A 17,437-nucleotide genomic window follows, 5' to 3' on the forward strand; every position below is an offset into this window, starting at 1 on the left:
TCTAGAGTGACAGTAGAATAGAATGAGTGCAGTGAAAAGTTTCCAATGTCGCTTTCCGGTCCCATCTTAGCCTTACTATCTATAATGAATCGTTTTTTGAAAATTTGCTTGAGTCGTGCACTTGGGCCACAATGGCCAAAAAGCCAGAACACTTTCAATCAAATACAATCAGAAGTAAAGGTTGTCCGAGAGTGTGTTAATCGCAATATTGCAATGAAGGATGGCCAGACAAGAAGGCCTATTAGCTTTGCCTGAAGACGTATTTCACATATTGACAGCATTTTGTGATTATAGGTGATTTACTGGTGTTTGACAGATTGGCTGTTCTAGCTTTACTGATGACTAAATCCAGGACAGAATACACCAGGTTTACTTAAGGATAATCAAGTGCAGAGCCAGGGTTCAAGTGCTGGTGCAGTCAGAGATGTCAAAGGAGTTTATAGATCCCATAGCTGACTGAGAGACTTGTGTTGTCATGGGACTGAGCAACATGAGTCACTGATACCCACTACTTTCTCCAACAGACTGTGGGAACCAATGCAAATAGAGCTACTTATGTTTGATGGACAATCTTTCTTCAATTGCTGTCAGCTAATCTTTATGATGGATAGAGTTACATACCACCAACACATGGAATTCCTGAGGTAGTTGTGTCAAATAATGGACTACAATTTACTCATTGTCTTTCAGCCAAGTTGCAGCTAGTTCTGGATTTAAACATGTAACATGTTTGTCAGCATGTCCACATAGGAATGGGAATCTGAATATTTCCTGTTCGTTGGATGCTGCTTGACCTGCTGTGCTTTTCCAGCACTACTCTAATCTTGACTCTAATCTCCAGCGTCTGCAGTACCCACTTTTGCCCAAACTGAATGTGGTCTAGACAGTCATTCTCCTTTTGAAGCAAGATGCTGACTTTCCTACAGCATTATTAAATTACCATTCCACCCTGCTTCAATATGGCTCATCATCAGAATTGCTGCTGCGCAGAAAATTGAGGAACAGCCTTGATGGGCTGAATGGACTACTTCTGCTCCTAATTCACATGTTTGTATCTTGTGTGCACATGTTTTGTATGAGTGCAATTACATTTTAGGTGTCACAAAAATAAATGTCATTCGTTTCTATTTATTCAAAGTTACAAGAAAGCTTGTTTGTCTCTCCTTAAAAGTCATGGCACTGAAAGGGTTAAAGTACTCCTCCAAAACACATCTTGTCAGTAAAGATGTGTGAAAAGGAGAAAAAAAATCCCATAAGACTCCCTTACTACTGCCCTATTATGTATGTTGATTGGAAGGGTGGATTTAAAATGGCAGCAAACGATGTCTTTTACTAGTCAGACCAGCACAGTAAATTTCAGTGAAGCACCTGATGTTGGCAGCTTTATGGCAACTGTCCATTTGTGATGTACTTTAGACATTGGATGGCACAAGCACATATGATGGACTCACTGCCAATATCTTCTTTTAATAACTCCATACCTGCTAGTTCATGCTTTCGCTGTTCAAGCTCTGCTTCCACTTGATCTAAAACTTTTCCTAACTCACTAAGAATTTTCTTCAGATTGTTCACATCGTCATGGTCAAGTATCTTAGTCTAGGAAGAATAGAGAAAAGGATGTTACTGTGCTTTAATCTTACTTGGTAATAGCAGAACAGTCCTCAATGTGGCCAGTGGTGTGAACATACATCAGTAGAATTGGCTTGCTACTGATAAGCTTATTGAATTGGGAAAAGTGCCAGTCTGCTCATCCATACAAACAAGAAGCCCTGCTTGCTGGCCTTGAGTTTCCTGTGATAGTTTTAATATTTGAGATTACTGATGTAAAGTCAGTTATACACTGACTTAAACTGAACATACACTCTTTTGACTTCGTAACACTTACAATGACACTGCAACACAAATATTTTCTCTACTGGTTGACCTTACTAAACTGAAGTAAAAACTCTGTTACTGTAAAGTCACCTATAAATTCCATTAGGCACAAAAGAGACATTTGTTTCAATTAACATCCAGACAAGCTCAAATATTAAGTAATTTTTTTCATGTTGATGTTAAAATAAATTGAATCTTACTTCTGAAAGCAACATTTTCAAACTGCCTGCACATATATGGAGAATGTGATACTTGAATTAAACAATGAAGATTTGTTTGGCATGCCATGCAGCACAATGCACATTCCTAAATATATTAAACAAATAATGGAAAATTCTTGGGAAATGACTTGACAAAATGAGACCAGGCCATAACATTTGCAATCTGAGCAGACTACTTTTCAAAGTATTTCAAACAAAGTGTATAGTTTTTGCTTTTTTTCTGTTTCCATGGTATATATGATGTTAGCAGGGCTACATTTACTGCTGTCCCCACTTATCCTGAACTGGTGGTGGTAAACCTTCACCTTTACCTGCTGGAGTCTTTGCGTTGATTGTGCTCCTACAAAGCTGGTATCTACATATTCCACAATATTGATCAGGCAACAATGAAAAACATTGATATATGTTTGTGTTTGTCATGAGGATGAAATGTAGAGGACACCTCATAGAAGATGGCATGAAAGATGTAGTATTTTTGCCTGCATTATCAGTCCTAGAGATTGCATCTCCTCCAATGACAATGGAAACAATCTTGATGAGTTACTGCAAATAAAGCTACACAATAACTAGAGTATGCCAGTAACTGAGGAGGTGATTGTCTGGATGCTGATCTGGCAAATGTTCAGTTTATTGAGTAGTTTGTAGACTATCTCATCTTGGCAACTGATGAGTATTGCATTACATTCTTGACTTGAATATTGTAGAGGATGGAGAGGAATTGAGGGTTCAGGAGCTAGACCAACTAGTGTAGTGTTTCCAGCATCTTGTAGCTATGGGTTTGATAGAGCTAACCTGGTTATGTTTCTCCTTTGAGAAATTCAATCGGCCAATGGGCCAGGTAGTGTTAAATTTGAATGGATGAGAGATATTGCCCTTTTAGTGAGGCAAGATTTGTACAGTTGATGGTGGGGCCCCGAGTAATGTTAAGTGGAGAGGCTGGTGTTGTGGGGGCGGAGGGGTTCAGATGTGTAATTCTTTGAGATTGTGGACAGGGTGGTTGGAAGGATGCTTGGTGCAATTGCTTTCATTTCTGAGCTGTGTTGAGGGGGTGTTTGGGGACGGGTGTCGGGGGTAGGTGAGCGGTGTCGGAGAGGGGGTACAGGTGTCGGGGGTGGGTGAGCGGTGTCGGGGAGTGGGGCAGGGTAAGCCGTGTCGGGGGGGGGGCAGGGGTCGGGGGAGGGTGAGCCATGTCGGGGAGGGGAGCAGGTATCAGGGGAGGATGAGTTTTATCGGGGAGGGAGGGGGGGGGGGCAGGTGTCGGGGGAGGGTGAGTCATGTTGGGAAGGTGGCCAGGTGTCGGGGGAGGGGTGTCGAGGGAGGGTCAGCCATGTCGGGCGGGGGGTGGGGTGAGGGGTGTGGGAGCAGATGTCAGTGGAGGATGAGCCCTCTCGGGGGAGGGCGATCTGTGTCAGATGAGTGTGGTCTCGAGGGAGGGGATATCGGGGGATGGTGAGCCGTGTTGGGGGGTCTCGGGGGAGGGTGAACTTGTTGGGGTAGGGTGTCAGGTGACTGGGAGTTGGAACGTTGTGTTGAGGTTGTGTGGGGCATTGATGGGGCCTCTTCTGGAGTGCTGTTGTTGTCCCCTTGCTATGGAAAGGCTGTTGTTGGATTGGAGGGGATCAAGGCGATTTTCAGGAATGATGCCAGGAGTGGAGAGTCTGAGTAGAATTGTGGGGATGGGCTGGGACATGTTTCACTGGAGTGAGGGAGGTTGAGGGATGGGCTTGTGGGATCATTTATTGCATGGATAGGGTGAATAGCTAGGGTCTTTTCCCTAGGGTGGCAGAGTTCAAAACCAGGGGGCATATTTTTAAGGTGAGAGGAGAAAGTTTTAAAAAGAATATGAGGGACAACGTTTTTACACAGAAAGTGGTTCATGTGTGGAATAAACTGCCACAGGAAGTGTAGGTACAATTACAACTTTTAGACTACATTTGGATAAGTATATGAATAGAAAAGGTTTGGAGCAATATTCGCCAAATGCAAGCAAGTAGGACTAGTTTAGTTTGGGAACATGATCAGCGTGAACTGGTTGGTCTGTTTCCATGCTGAATGACTCGAAGATTTTCACAGTAGGAGGCTTGATGATTGTTCCATTGCTCTTGCTACATTAACAGTGTTATGCAAAACGCACGTTGTTACTGCTGTTGTTGTGTATAGCAATGGTTGCATCTTCTCTCGTTCATGATGGTGATAATCTGGTGCTAATGTATTGTGAATGCACCTGTCACTTTCAGCCAAAGTCAAGGTATTGCTTAGTCTCTGCTGTAGGTTGACATGACCTGCTTCATTATGAGGATATATTAATAGATCTGAAAACTGAGGTATTGTAGATGAAATAAGGGAAGTTATTCTGAGCCTGTATCAAATTTTGCTTTGGTCACAACTAGTGAAAAAGAACTTGTTGCAGAAGGTTTTTGTCTTTCCTCATCAGAGCAAATGCATGAATGTTAAATTGAAAATAATCATGCCAATTTACACTAGAGGAGAAATGGTGCAGCAAGATTCTAATTCGTTTGGAGAGAAAGGCAAGATAGGAACACTTAATTTTTACTAGAATAAAGTTTGTCTCCACATAACTTATAGCTCAAGTAGTTCAATATTCCATATCAGGTCTAATGGCAACTTGTTTGCAAGAATGCTTAGCCTGAAGCAAAAATTGACACCTTCATTTTAGAATCAAGTTGAAAGTAAACTGTATTTATATTACCATAAGTTTTTTTTGTTTGGAAAGGTATGGCTCTGTGAGTTGAGGTTGTTCTTGGTCAAGCTTCATGAGTTCTGCAGCGGTGTTTACTAAATGTCCTGTCAGAAGAAAAGTCAAAGATATATGATTTCATATCTATTAAGCCTTGTACAACATGAAAAAAAAATGGTACACTGAAGCAAAACTCATTGCCACTGGTACAGCTTTTGGTCTAGAAAAACATATTTCTAATTACTATTTTGATTAAGAAGATTCCACTAATGTTCAAAGTCCTAGCTATACATGGGATGACAACCAAACTTAAATGTTTGAATTAGTGTCATTTCTTTTCATATCAAGTTCTGTACAGTTATACAAAATATTCTAGCAATTATTCCAAAACCAAAAGGGGCTACAGTAGAGATCACTCAAGTTGAGTTGACCTGACAATACAATGTTCAAATGAAACACCTATTATTTTGTGGGAATTTAATTTGCAATTACCTTTGGACACACATCCATATCACACAATGTGAATGACTGAAATCAACTTATGTTATATTTGATCTGAGCAGAATCATATTTGTTGCAAAATGAGGTACTATTTCAACTGTTAAACAAAAGTTGCTTTCACATTTGTTCTGAGAAAGGGCCACTGGATTTCTCTCCACAGATACTGTCAGACCTGCTGAGCTTTCCCAGCAATTTCTGTTTTTGTTACTTTCACATTACCCATTCTCTCTTCATTAGATCATTGTGTTTAATGAAAAGCATTATACATAGCCCAAAGCTCCTATGTCCAGTGGTTATGATGGGGTTCCATTAAGTAGTTGGCAAAAGAATTCAACATGTCACTATCTCTTTCATTACTTGCATTCATGTCCAATCATGTATCATCTTTGTGGTCACTGACTAACTCTAGCTCTCAGTTCATCAACTCCTCTGTTTTAAAATTCTAATCTTTACTTTCAAATCTCTCCCGGTTTCACCTCTTCTGCCCCTGCCCATATCCCAATCCCTGCAACAGCATCCTGACAGCACTGAAAGTGTTTTGCATTCTGCCAACTTGGCCCCTTGCACATTCCCAATTCTTTTATCTGAACATTGATGGCCTTTAGCTGTCTAGGCTCAAAACTCTAGAATTCCCTCCTAAACCTATATATATATATATCCTCTTCACCTCTCTTCTCCTCTCCTGATGCTGTTCAAAACTTTCACTTTCACTGAATGTTTGGTCATCTGTTCTAATGTCTCCTTCATAGAGCAATCCATAGTATGGGTTGTGATAATTAATTTGCAAATTTTGTCTTGTTTTGTTGCTTTGAACAGATGACATTATATGCGATAAAACAACTATTATTAAGCAATTACAAAGGTGGCAGAAAAATGCCTAATATTCTATTTCAACATGAGTAAGATTCACAGCAATTGTAAGATAGAAGAAAACTAAATTTTTTGGCAATTGTTATGATCCCAGAACAGACATGTGTGATGGCTAAGGATTAGTAGCTTTCATCTTTAAAGTAAAAAAAGATGAGACCTAGGGAATTTACTAAGAGACTGAAGTCACAAAATTCAACAGTTATATTGATATTTGAACAAACAACAATAAACTTCAGCAGACATCATTAGAACAGGAGTACAATCTACAATACATGCACAACATACTTCTAACACCTAGAATTAACTTGTAGTAAATGGGAAACAGATTGTGATTAAACCCCTCAAAGCACACATCAGATAACTGCGATCAAGACAAATCCCATAGCTCTTTCAGCAACACCCCCAAATTTTGATAGCACAGTGGGTCATCATCTTTCATTAAACTTCACAAGGGATCATAATTCTTAACTGGGTTTAAAAACTCCCTCTCCACAGCTGCTTCATCATGGTCTTCCTCAATGGCTGTTCTTATATTTGTCAATTCCCCTCTTTTCCTGGACCCATGTTACCTATGGACTATGAAAACTGTACTCCAGTACTAATTCATATGCAAAACTCCAGCTTTTCAGTGAAAGTTAGTTTCACCAAGGTGAAACAACCTCTGGGGTTGTCCTTGAGATCTTACCTTGTTCAGTCACAATCATAGAGTCATAGAGATGAACAGCATGGAAACAGACCCTTCGGTCCAACCCGTCCACGCTGACCAGATATTCCAACCCAATCTAGTCCCACCTGCCAGCACCCGGCCCAAATCCCTCCAAACCCTTCCTATTCATATATCCATCCAAATGCCTCTTAAATATTGCAATTTTACCAGCCTCCACCACATCCTCTGGCAGCTCATTCCATTCACTTACCACCCTCTGTATGAAAACGTTGCCCCTTATGTCTCTTTTATATCTTTTCCCCCCTCACCCTAAACCTATGCCCTCTAGTTCTGGACTCCCCGACTCCAGGGAAAACACTTTGTCTATTTATCCTATCCAAGATATGTCCAAGGCAAAAAAATGGTTAGGACAAAAATTGGGCCCTTGAAGACAGAAGCAGGGGAATATATTACTGGGAACGAAGAAATGGCAGAGGAATTAAATGGGTACTTCAGATCTGTGTTCACTGGGGAAGACACAAGCAATCTCCCTGAGGTAACAGTGGCTGAAGGACCTGAACTTAAGGGAATTTCTATTTGCCAGGATTTGGTGTTGGAGAGACTGTTAGGTCTGAAGGTTGATAAGTCTCCAGGACCTGATGGCCTGCATCCCAGGGTACTGAAGGAGGTGGCTCGGGAAATCGTGGATGCGCTGGTGATTATTTTCCAGAGTTCAATAGAATCGGGGTCGGTTCCTGAGGATTGGAGGGCGGCTAATGTTGTGCCACTTTTTAAGAAGGGTGGGCGGGAGAAAGCAGGAAATTATAGACCAGTTAGTCTGACCTCAGTGGTGGGAAAGATGCTGGAGTCTATTATAAAGGATGAAATTACGGCACATCTGGATAATAGTAACAGGATAGGACAGAGTCAGCATGGATTTATGAAGGGGAAATCATGCTTGACTAATCTTCTTGAATTTTTTGAGGATGTAACTCGGAAGATGGACGAGGGAGATCCAGTGGATGTACTGTACCTGGACTTTCAGAAAGCTTTTGATAAAGTCCCACACAAGAGGTTAGTGAGTAAAATTAGGGCGCACGGGATTGGGGGCAAAGTACTAGATTGGATAGAGAATTGGTTGGCTAATAGGAAACAAAGGGTAGTGATTAACGGCTCCATTTCGAAATGGCAGGCAGTGACCAGTGGGGTACCGCAGGGATCCGTGCTGGGACCGCAGCTTTTTACAATATATGTAAATGATATAGAAGATGGTATCAGCAATAACATTAGCAAATTTGCTGATGACACAAAGCTAGGTGGTAGGGTGAAATGTGATGAGGATGTTAGGGGATTACAGGGTGACCTGGACAAGTTAGGTGAGATGGCAGATGCAGTTTAATGTGGATAAATGTCTGGTTATCCACTTTGGTGGCAAGAACAGGAAGGCAGATTACTACCTCAATGGTATCAAATTAGGTAAAGGGGCTGTTCAGAGAGATCTGGGTGTTCTTGTCCACCAGTCAATGAAGGCAAGCATGCAGGTACAGCAGGTCGTGAAGAAGGCTAATAGCATGCTGGCCTTCATAACAAGAGGGATTGAGTATAGAAGCAAAGAGGTGCTTCTGCAGCTGTACAGGGCCCTGGTGAGACCACACCTGGAGTACTGTGTGCAGTTCTGGTCTCCAAATTTGAGGAAAGACATTCTGGCTATTGAGGGAGTGCAGCGTAGGTTCACGAGGTCAATTCCTGGAATGGCAGGATTGCCTTACACGGAAAGACTGAAGCGACTGGGCTTGTATACCCTTGAGTTTAGAAGACTGAGAGGGGATCTGATTGAAACGTATAGGCTTATGAAAGGACTGGACACTCTGGCAGGAGGGAACATATTTCCATTGATGGGGGAGTGCCGAACCAGAGGACACAACTTAAAAATACAGGGTAGACCATTTAGGACAGAGATGAGGAGAAACTACTTCACCCAGAGAGTGGTGGCTGTGTGGAATGCTCTGCCCCAGAGGGCAGTGGAGGCCCAGTCTCTGGATTCTTTTAAGAAAGAATTGGATAGAGCTCTTAAAGATAGTGGAGTCAAGGGGTATGGAGATAAGGCTGGAACAGGATACTAATTAGGAATGATCAGCCATGATCATATTGAATGGCGGTGCAGGCTCGAAGGGCAGAATGGCCTACTCCTGCATCTATTGTCTATTGTCTATTGTCATGCCCCTCATACTTTCGATCCTCAATCAGCTGTACATAGCTATTGGAGGCACGTGGCTTCTTCTGAACTTTCATAACTTTCAGGACTTTTCCTAAGCTCTGATTCCAATGGCTGCCTACTAACACCTAGAACTTGTGATCTAACAGCATAGAAATATGCAACTGCTTATAACTTCTCATTGGAGTCTCCTACACAGAAACAATGTAGTTCTGTTGCCTTCTAAGTTGTAAGGATAAAAAGCTACCTTTCTATCTCTTGTCTCCTTTTTCAACTCTTTGTCCTTTAAACTCCTCTTCATTGACCCCCAGACTATCTAAGGTGACCCACCAAAAAATATTGCAATTGTACTGCTGGGCAGTATTGAATATAGCTATGTAGAAACTCATACAATTATCAGTTCCATAAATGATATTAGTCATAGATTTCACACTGGTTCAGTACAAAACAATTATATAAATAGAGGATTTCATCACAAATAAACCAATAATGGTTCTTTTAAAGATGGACTTGGTTACTGAAGTAATCAGAAAAAAAATTAACCAGTAGTGTCAATGGATAATATTCTTGTCATTCAATTTGGGTTAGCTTGGTTGCTAATGTATAACATTTGCATCTACATAAATATTGTTGATTTATCATAAGCACAAATTTCAGATTGCTGACCTTCTTTGTTCATAAATCTTAAATTAACTAGAATGCTGACACAAATTATTTTTTTGAATATCAATAATTTCACCAAATTATGTAACAGAACCAGACTTTTGGGCCCTGTTGGTGTGAGTGAGATTTGAAAGTACTGAATGCATGCCCACTAACCTGAGTGGTCATAAAAAAGTGGGCAGTAAATGAAGAAGGAAACAATGCTGGTGCAAGCCTATTTGGAACAATAAAAATTGCATAATCAGGTTTTGAACAGATTCTTATGTTTTTCAAGCAAGTCAGTCCAGTTCATGTGTTTATTCTATTCAGAATAGGTAATTCACAATAGGAATTAATAGGATTCAATGTGGGTAACAACAGCTCAGACATGGCTCACAAGGCAAAGGTCTGTAGAGATGAGATGGCAATTTTAAGGTCAGACTTTCAATATAGGATTACTGAGTTACTGTTTTCCGTACAGAAGACAACATTTCATAATACCAATTTTCCAACATTCCGTTGGCAATCCCTTATGTGTTGCTTAAATTGATTTTTTTTCACAGTTTTGCATTGTACATCCTATCTCTTCTTTTTTATCTTGTTCCTTTGGTGCACTCACAAATCACTTGGTTGAAAGATTCCTGTTCACTGATCCCATAGTCAAAGAGTTATAAAGGCCGACAGCACAGAAAAAGGCCTTTCAGCCCATCACTTCTGCACCAATCGAAAACAAGCACCTAACCATTCTAGCCCCATCAAGTCCAAGGATTACCAACCAATCATATTTGACAACACAGTTTGCAGTTTGTATAATGTATCCTATACTGTAACATAACAACTTGCAATTATATTGCAGCTATCCTGTAAAAACAATTGCCAAAAGTGGCCTAATTAGATAAACAAGCAATTAGCAACGGATTGATCAAAGAGCTTGGTAAACACAGGGTTGGGATTTGAATATAAATTTTAGAGCTATGGTCTAGATCCCTGGAGCTAAACCTTGTTTTGACATTGGGATCCCAATATTGGGTCCATATTCACATTTGAACTCCATCACACATTTGACAAGCACACCAATTAGAGTAACTCGGGGTGCCCACTTGATATCGGATAAGGATGGTAGGTATATTTCTAAGGCTGGATGGCTAATAGGACACTCTTTAATACTCACACATTGGCCAGTCTCACCATCAGAGGTCAACACCGCCAAGTGTAGAGGAATGGAGGAAGGGGAGGGTGCCTCAAGTTGGAGGTGCCCTATAAAGATTTTTTTAAAAGTTAAACTTTAGAAATATAGCACTTTCCATTGCAATTGTGACTACAGTTAAGAGAATTTAATTTGCATTCAAGTGCTTCAGGACATTCTGAGATCATTAAGGCATGATGGTTGAGAGGGGATTTGTTTAGGAGGAGGTATTTGTTTAGGAGGTGGGGGCTTGGAATGTTGTAATTTACAAGGTTATGGACTAAGAGCTAGAAAGTGGGATCAGGTTAGATGGCTACCCACCACAGGCTTAGATATATTGGCCAACTGTCCTCCTTCCATGCTCTAAATGTCTAATTTTATTGAAAGGCTGTTCATAATCATGTAGGGAAAGCACCTACATTGAATGATCATTGGCTGCAAATGTAGCCTAATGGCTGTGAGGGGTGAGAGAGTGAGGGAATTGTGGAGTTCCTTAGCTGGATATATAGGACAAGAACAGCCAGTCTGCTTTTATTAGTCTATCAGATTGCCTGCAATAGTCGGAAGGTAACCATTACTATCACCGCCCCCCCCCCCCCCCCCAACTTCACTGAACAAAAATGGCTCAGGACCAGAGCAGGAGGCTGGCATTGTGATGGAAAAGAAGGGTTTTTCTGCCTCCACATCCATCTCAAGGGACAACTGAAAATTCAGCCCTGATGGCACAACTTCAAATGGTGGATCGAAAAGAGAGAAAATGCATAGATTCTACTAATGTAGGTGTTGAGCATTATGACTGTACTCACTGTTTCAGACAGTACTGTAGATTTCGAACTCACTGCCTGAAAGGACAATGATGATTAAAACTTACAAAACATTTAAAAATTGTTTGAATATGTCTTTGGATTTCTGTAAGAGTCAAAAGTGGGTCTAACCTGGATGTCTCTTTGTCAGCTGAGTGACCTCCTTCAGTGCAATGAACCAAATATGTGCTTGAATTATAACAGTGCCTTTCATAGCCGCTGGTAATCTCCCAAATACCCGCAGCCAATTCATTGCTTTTGATGAGTTAACATTGTCATTTTATAAGGCAATGCAGCAAATCTTCATGTAAGCGAAGATTCAGAGACAGCAATCCGCTAGTTCCAATAACAAATTAATGGTGATACTAATTCAGGGAAGAACTTTGGCCAAGACAGGGGAAATTACTCCTTCTTAGCTCCTCTTATATTGCCACCTGAGCAGGCACAAGGGGACTTGGCTTGATAAATCATCTAAATGTTGTCAGGGTCAAGTTTAATGTGCTAGATTAGTGGTGCATGAGCACTTTAGTGACAGAAGGTCACAGCCAAGTACATTCAGCTACAGGTGAGGGATTATCATGGTCTGGTAGTGGAAATCCCAGGATAGTGAAGTCGCCTTGTAGGACCTAAACATTCACTTCTCCAGTGAATTTTTGAGTAAACTCAAAAACAGTTAAAACGTAGTAAAACAGTCAAAATAAATTCAGAGAGGACTGCCTATAATTTAATTGTTAATCTTTAATACAGAGTGATAAATATACATGCCAGGAATTTCACAATTATCACCGTGTAGCAAACGGGAACTGTGATCAAGTAATAGTGGAGAAAAAGAAGACAGCAATTAAATTAAAAGGAACAGGATCACTCCAGGATAGCACTTTCTTCAGAGATATGAAACAATATCCTCATTTTGTTTTCCAAATGAAATGGGGTAAATAAAAAGAATGCGCACTTCACTAAGAAGTAGCTTGTAATGGAACAATAACATTAGCCGTTTCACTATTTCTTTCCTACCTGACATATTTATACTTTACAACAAATACAGAGCATTGCACCAGAACTACAGTTCATAGAGTGACCATGTGTAATGCAAAGTAAGTGCTACTTCACGACGTCATTTTGTCTTTATCAAAATGCTTTGTGCTCAGGTTTTGAAAAACATGTAGGAAGCTGACAACTTCTCCTCAGTTATGAAGAACATGTGCATTTAAGTGCACATATATTTATATACAGTACCACCATTGTGATTTGTGAGTTATGCTTGTCTGGTTTGTCTTGAAGGTTAACTTCAGGACATTTTGATCTACTCTCTCTAATCATCAGTTCATTCAGCAAGAATACTATTCATACATGATTAATAACCTAAGATGATGAATCAATATCTCTTGAAATTCATCCTTAACATCCATTAAGACTGATATAATTTCACAATTTGTACCTATTCATGTACAACAAAAAAATTACAATGTAAATGATTTATTTATTCATTTATTCCAGATATATTTCAATGTTCTCCAATGTAAGCAAGTACAGACAAATAAGATGTTTAACTGTGTCTTCTCAATCACACATTATTCAAGAAATATTTTAATGCTATCTACTGCTGCAAATGTTCTTGGAAGCTCTATTTATACATATTTCTGTAATATTCTGGGAAAGTTACTGGGTTGAATTGAATCAGGTCTGAGGAAATTGCAAATTTGTGCTGAACAGATTATTAAATAATAGCAAGAACACTTGCTTTCTTTCCCTATGTTCACTCTGGAAGACACTGTCAAGACAGCATTTCTGTCTCATTTTTATTGACCTCATGATATTAACAGTGTGGAACTGGAAACATATAGTATCGTAATATAGTTCAGCATGAGAAACCCGCTGAGTCTGTGCCAATGTTTGAACAACAATCCAGTTAGTTCCACTCCCCCATTCTCTCCGCATATCTTAAGCATTTTTTTCCCCTTCAAGTATTCATTCTATTCCCTTTTGAAGGCAAATATTGAATCTCTCCCCTCCACTCTCTCAGGCAGTCGATTCCAAATTCTAATCATTCATCCAAATAAATGTTTTTCTTCACATCATCTTCAGTTACTTTGCGAAGCACCCTTAGATCTGTGTCTAGTTATTAAGCTCTTAGCTATTGAAACCATCTCCTTATTTATTCTATCTAAACATTCATGATGATAAATCTCCTCTTGGCCTCCTCTGATCTAAGGAAAACAAACCTAACTTCTGAGGTCCACTCATATAATTGCAATCTCTCATCCCGAGTAATTTTTTTCTGGATCTGATCCAAAGCTTTCATGTCCTACTTAAAGTTTTGGATCTAGAATTTGACACAATACTCAAGATGGAGCCAGGATACTGTTTTATACAGGATTAGCATTATCTTTCTAGCTTTTGTATATCATATCTCTTTTATTAATTTGGAGATCCCGTATGTTTTATTCACTGCTTTGTTAACCTGTCCTACCAGCTTCAAAGACTTGTGAACAAACATTCCCAGGATTCGCCTGCCTTGCTCTCCTTTAAAATTATTCCATTTACAATGTGTTATTTCTCCTCATTATTTCTATAAAGCTTTAGCACTTCACACCTTCGCTGCATTAAAATTAATCAATAATGAGTGCACCAATTCACCAATCTGTCTGTATATTCATAAAATCTGTTACTATCTCCCTCACTTTATATTTCTTATTTTGTGTGGTCTGTAAATTTCAAAATCGTACCCTGAACCCCCAAATTTAAATAATTAATGTGTGTTGGAAACAATAGAGTTTCTAATGCTGAATCATGGGGATCCCTCCAGAATTCATAAAACAGCCATTCATAAAGCTCTCTGTTTTCTATCCCTCTATCAATTTTGTATCCATCTAGCTAGTGCCACTTTTATCTCATTGGATTTAATTTTGCAAACAAATATATAATGTGGTACTTCATCAAATTTCTTTTGTACGTTCATATACACAACATCAACTGCACTGTCCTCATCCTCCTTTTCTGTAACTTCATTAAAATACTCATCCCAAGTTAGTCAACACAATATGTCCTTGAAAAATCCATTTTAGCTCTCTCTCAATAGTCAGAACTTGTCCAATATCTGTTAAATTTCTCCCAGACTCTTGGTCTGAATCTTCTGAGAGTCACGATTACTGTCAGACTGCTGCTTTAGTTTCTATTGTTTAACCTGTGCCCAAGTCCACAAAGCCTTTCCTGTTTTTACAGCATTGACTGCTGTATTTTGGGAAGTGAAGAGTTTAGTTACTTTATTGAAAAGTTACAGGGAGAAGTTAAGTGGAATGAGAAGACGGGTGAGGTGCAAGGTAAAAAGGTGAGAGGATAGGGAGGCAAATAAGTAGGTGAGTGGACAGAGTGGAAGCTGGGTGAGGAGATAGGGTGGTAAATTTATGAGGGGATAGGGTAAAGAAGTAAGGGGGTAGGGTGGATTGGGGACGTTAGTCAAGTTGGATCAGGGCAAGTTGGGTAGCAAATTTTGTTGTTGAATAAAGAGGAGTGGAGGAGTGAGTTGGGGGTCAGGTCAGGGAGAGGTTTAGTGAGGTTGAGTATAGAAAGTGTCAAGGCTGCTCAAGTTAGGAGAGTGGGAGGGAGATATCATTTGGGGGATGTTGTTTGGTGGGGGCGCTCAGTTTTATAGTTTCCCTTGAGTTAGATTAGGTCTTAATCCCTTTAACATTTTAGACAATAGACAATAGACAATAGATGCAGGAGTAGGCCATTCTGCCCTTCGAGCCTGCACCGCCATTCAATATGATCATGGCTGATCATTCCTAATCAGTATCCTGTTCCAGCCTTATCTCCATACCCCTTGACTCCACTATCTTTAAGAGCTCTATCCAATTCTTTCTTAAAAGAATCCAGAGACTGGGCCTCCACTGCCCTCTGGGATTTAGATGTAGATTTCATTGTCACATGTACTTGAGTACAGGAATACATGAAAATTGGAGAAAGTCACCATTCTCCAGCACTATCTTATGATACAAAAGACAGGATTAAAAACAGAAGCAGAAATAAATGAAAGAGTCAAAAGAAAAGGAAATGTCCAGATCACTCCCCTACCCCTGCAATAAGGCCTTGCCACCAGAAAAACAAAGCCACAAAGTCCATCCTCAGTCTGTGAGTACTCGGGTGCCCCAGGTCCCCACACGCTGCTGCAGCTACAACACCACAGTCATCAGCTTCCTGGACCTAGCCATGGCCTGGAGCTGCACCACCGCTGCTGGAACCGTGTCACCATTCTTTGAAGCCATTTTTACCATCACCAACATTGTCACCACCATAAATCTTCTGAACTGACTCAAACCTGACGCTGGACCCATTATACTAAAGCAGCCTGTGCCTCATTCTGGCTTACAGTTCTGCCACCTCCTGGGGCCACCATTTTGCGGATAACTATTCAGGTAGGTGAATCAGAAGTCTTGAACCGTAACTCAGGATTGAGACTTCTTGGAGGGACCCAGCTGCCGGCTAGTTGACCATCAAACATTTTAACGTCTCTGACAACTCCTGGGTTGTTGGTATTGGGATCTCTGCAGGATCTTTCAGAATATGTGGCTACAATGATGTCCTTCCAATTAGACGATCTGGGCTGTTGTTTCTAAATGCTTCTCCACCATTTATTTTAAATTGACCAGGCTGTAATTGTCAGATTTATCCTTACCAAAATCTTTTTGTGAACAAAGGTATAACATTTGCAATCCTATAGTATCACACTTGTATTAAAGAGGATGGGAAAACTGGGGGCAATACTTCAACAATTTCCAACATTACTTCCCTTAGCACGCTACTTTCTCCATTTTAGTACTAGTAGTCTTTCTAGTATCTCCTCTTGCTTTTATTGCATCCAGTATCTCAGTAACCACTTAGCTTACAATAAATTAGTCAAAAATCTCTTGTTGGTAGATGCCAATGCAAAGTAATCATTTGGTAGATGCCTTTCTGCTTTCACCAATCGATCTACATTTTGGTCCCGATCTAGTCCACTGCTTTTCTGGCAGCTCTTTAACACACTTTTTAATGTGCTTTTGGAAAACATGTAGGCTAGCACAGTAGAGGTGGTCGATTCCCTATCCTACAGGATAATAATGTTTCTGTTGGGTTTTTGCAACAATATCAGTAGTTTTCATAATTTTTTGGTGTTAGTCTATTAATTAGCAAAATGTTTTGGATACTGTTTCATTTTTTTTCTATTGACATTTAAGCTAATATTTCTTGGACTGGCAAACCAACACTGTAATTACCCTACCATACCCTGGAGTAACAAAGATAACCCATTCTAAAGTATTATATCATTATCCATATGTATTAACTTACTGCGGATTTCAGCTGTAGCATACTTCGGGATCATGGATTCTGTGGTCAATTCTGGATGTAGAATGCAGCCATGAGTGTAGGCATCCATGGGCAGTGAGTCCAGCAAGTCTTTAAAATGCTGCATTCTGGAATAAGTAAGGCTCCCTGCTTCTGGAATTAATCTTGAGAAGTTTTCTGGAGATAAAATAATAATTTGTCAAACATTGCCGTATAAAATCTGGGTTCTTCCATTTATTCAAGATTATATAATTCTAAATCAAAAGTAAAAATCACACAACACCAGGTTATAGTCTAACAGGTTTATTTGGAAGCTCTAGCTTTCGGAGTGCCGCTCCTTCAATCAAGCAACTTCTCTCATATGAAGTAATTTATTAATAATTTGACAATGCACCATTGCATAACAACAGTATTTTGACCACACTTAACCATAGCCTAAGAAAAGTTTGCTCAGT

General features: G+C 40.0%; 1 protein-coding gene across 2 annotated transcripts in view; it reads right to left on the reverse strand.

The window, feature by feature from the left end:
* gdap1l1 (ganglioside induced differentiation associated protein 1-like 1) overlaps positions 1-17,437 on the reverse strand; it is a 92,684-nt gene that overhangs the window by 14,040 nt on the left and 61,207 nt on the right. For both annotated transcript variants that reach the window (XM_072556611.1, XM_072556612.1), the window contains 3 exons: positions 16,986-17,159; positions 4,807-4,901; positions 1,482-1,596 (listed from right to left, as the gene is read on the reverse strand). In XM_072556611.1, coding sequence (XP_072412712.1) covers positions 1,482-1,596; positions 4,807-4,901; positions 16,986-17,159 — 384 coding nt within the window. The remainder of the gene's footprint in view (positions 1-1,481; positions 1,597-4,806; positions 4,902-16,985; positions 17,160-17,437) is intronic.

Source organism: Chiloscyllium punctatum, chromosome 37, assembly GCF_047496795.1.
Source record: "Chiloscyllium punctatum isolate Juve2018m chromosome 37, sChiPun1.3, whole genome shotgun sequence".
NCBI lineage: Eukaryota > Metazoa > Chordata > Chondrichthyes > Orectolobiformes > Hemiscylliidae > Chiloscyllium > Chiloscyllium punctatum.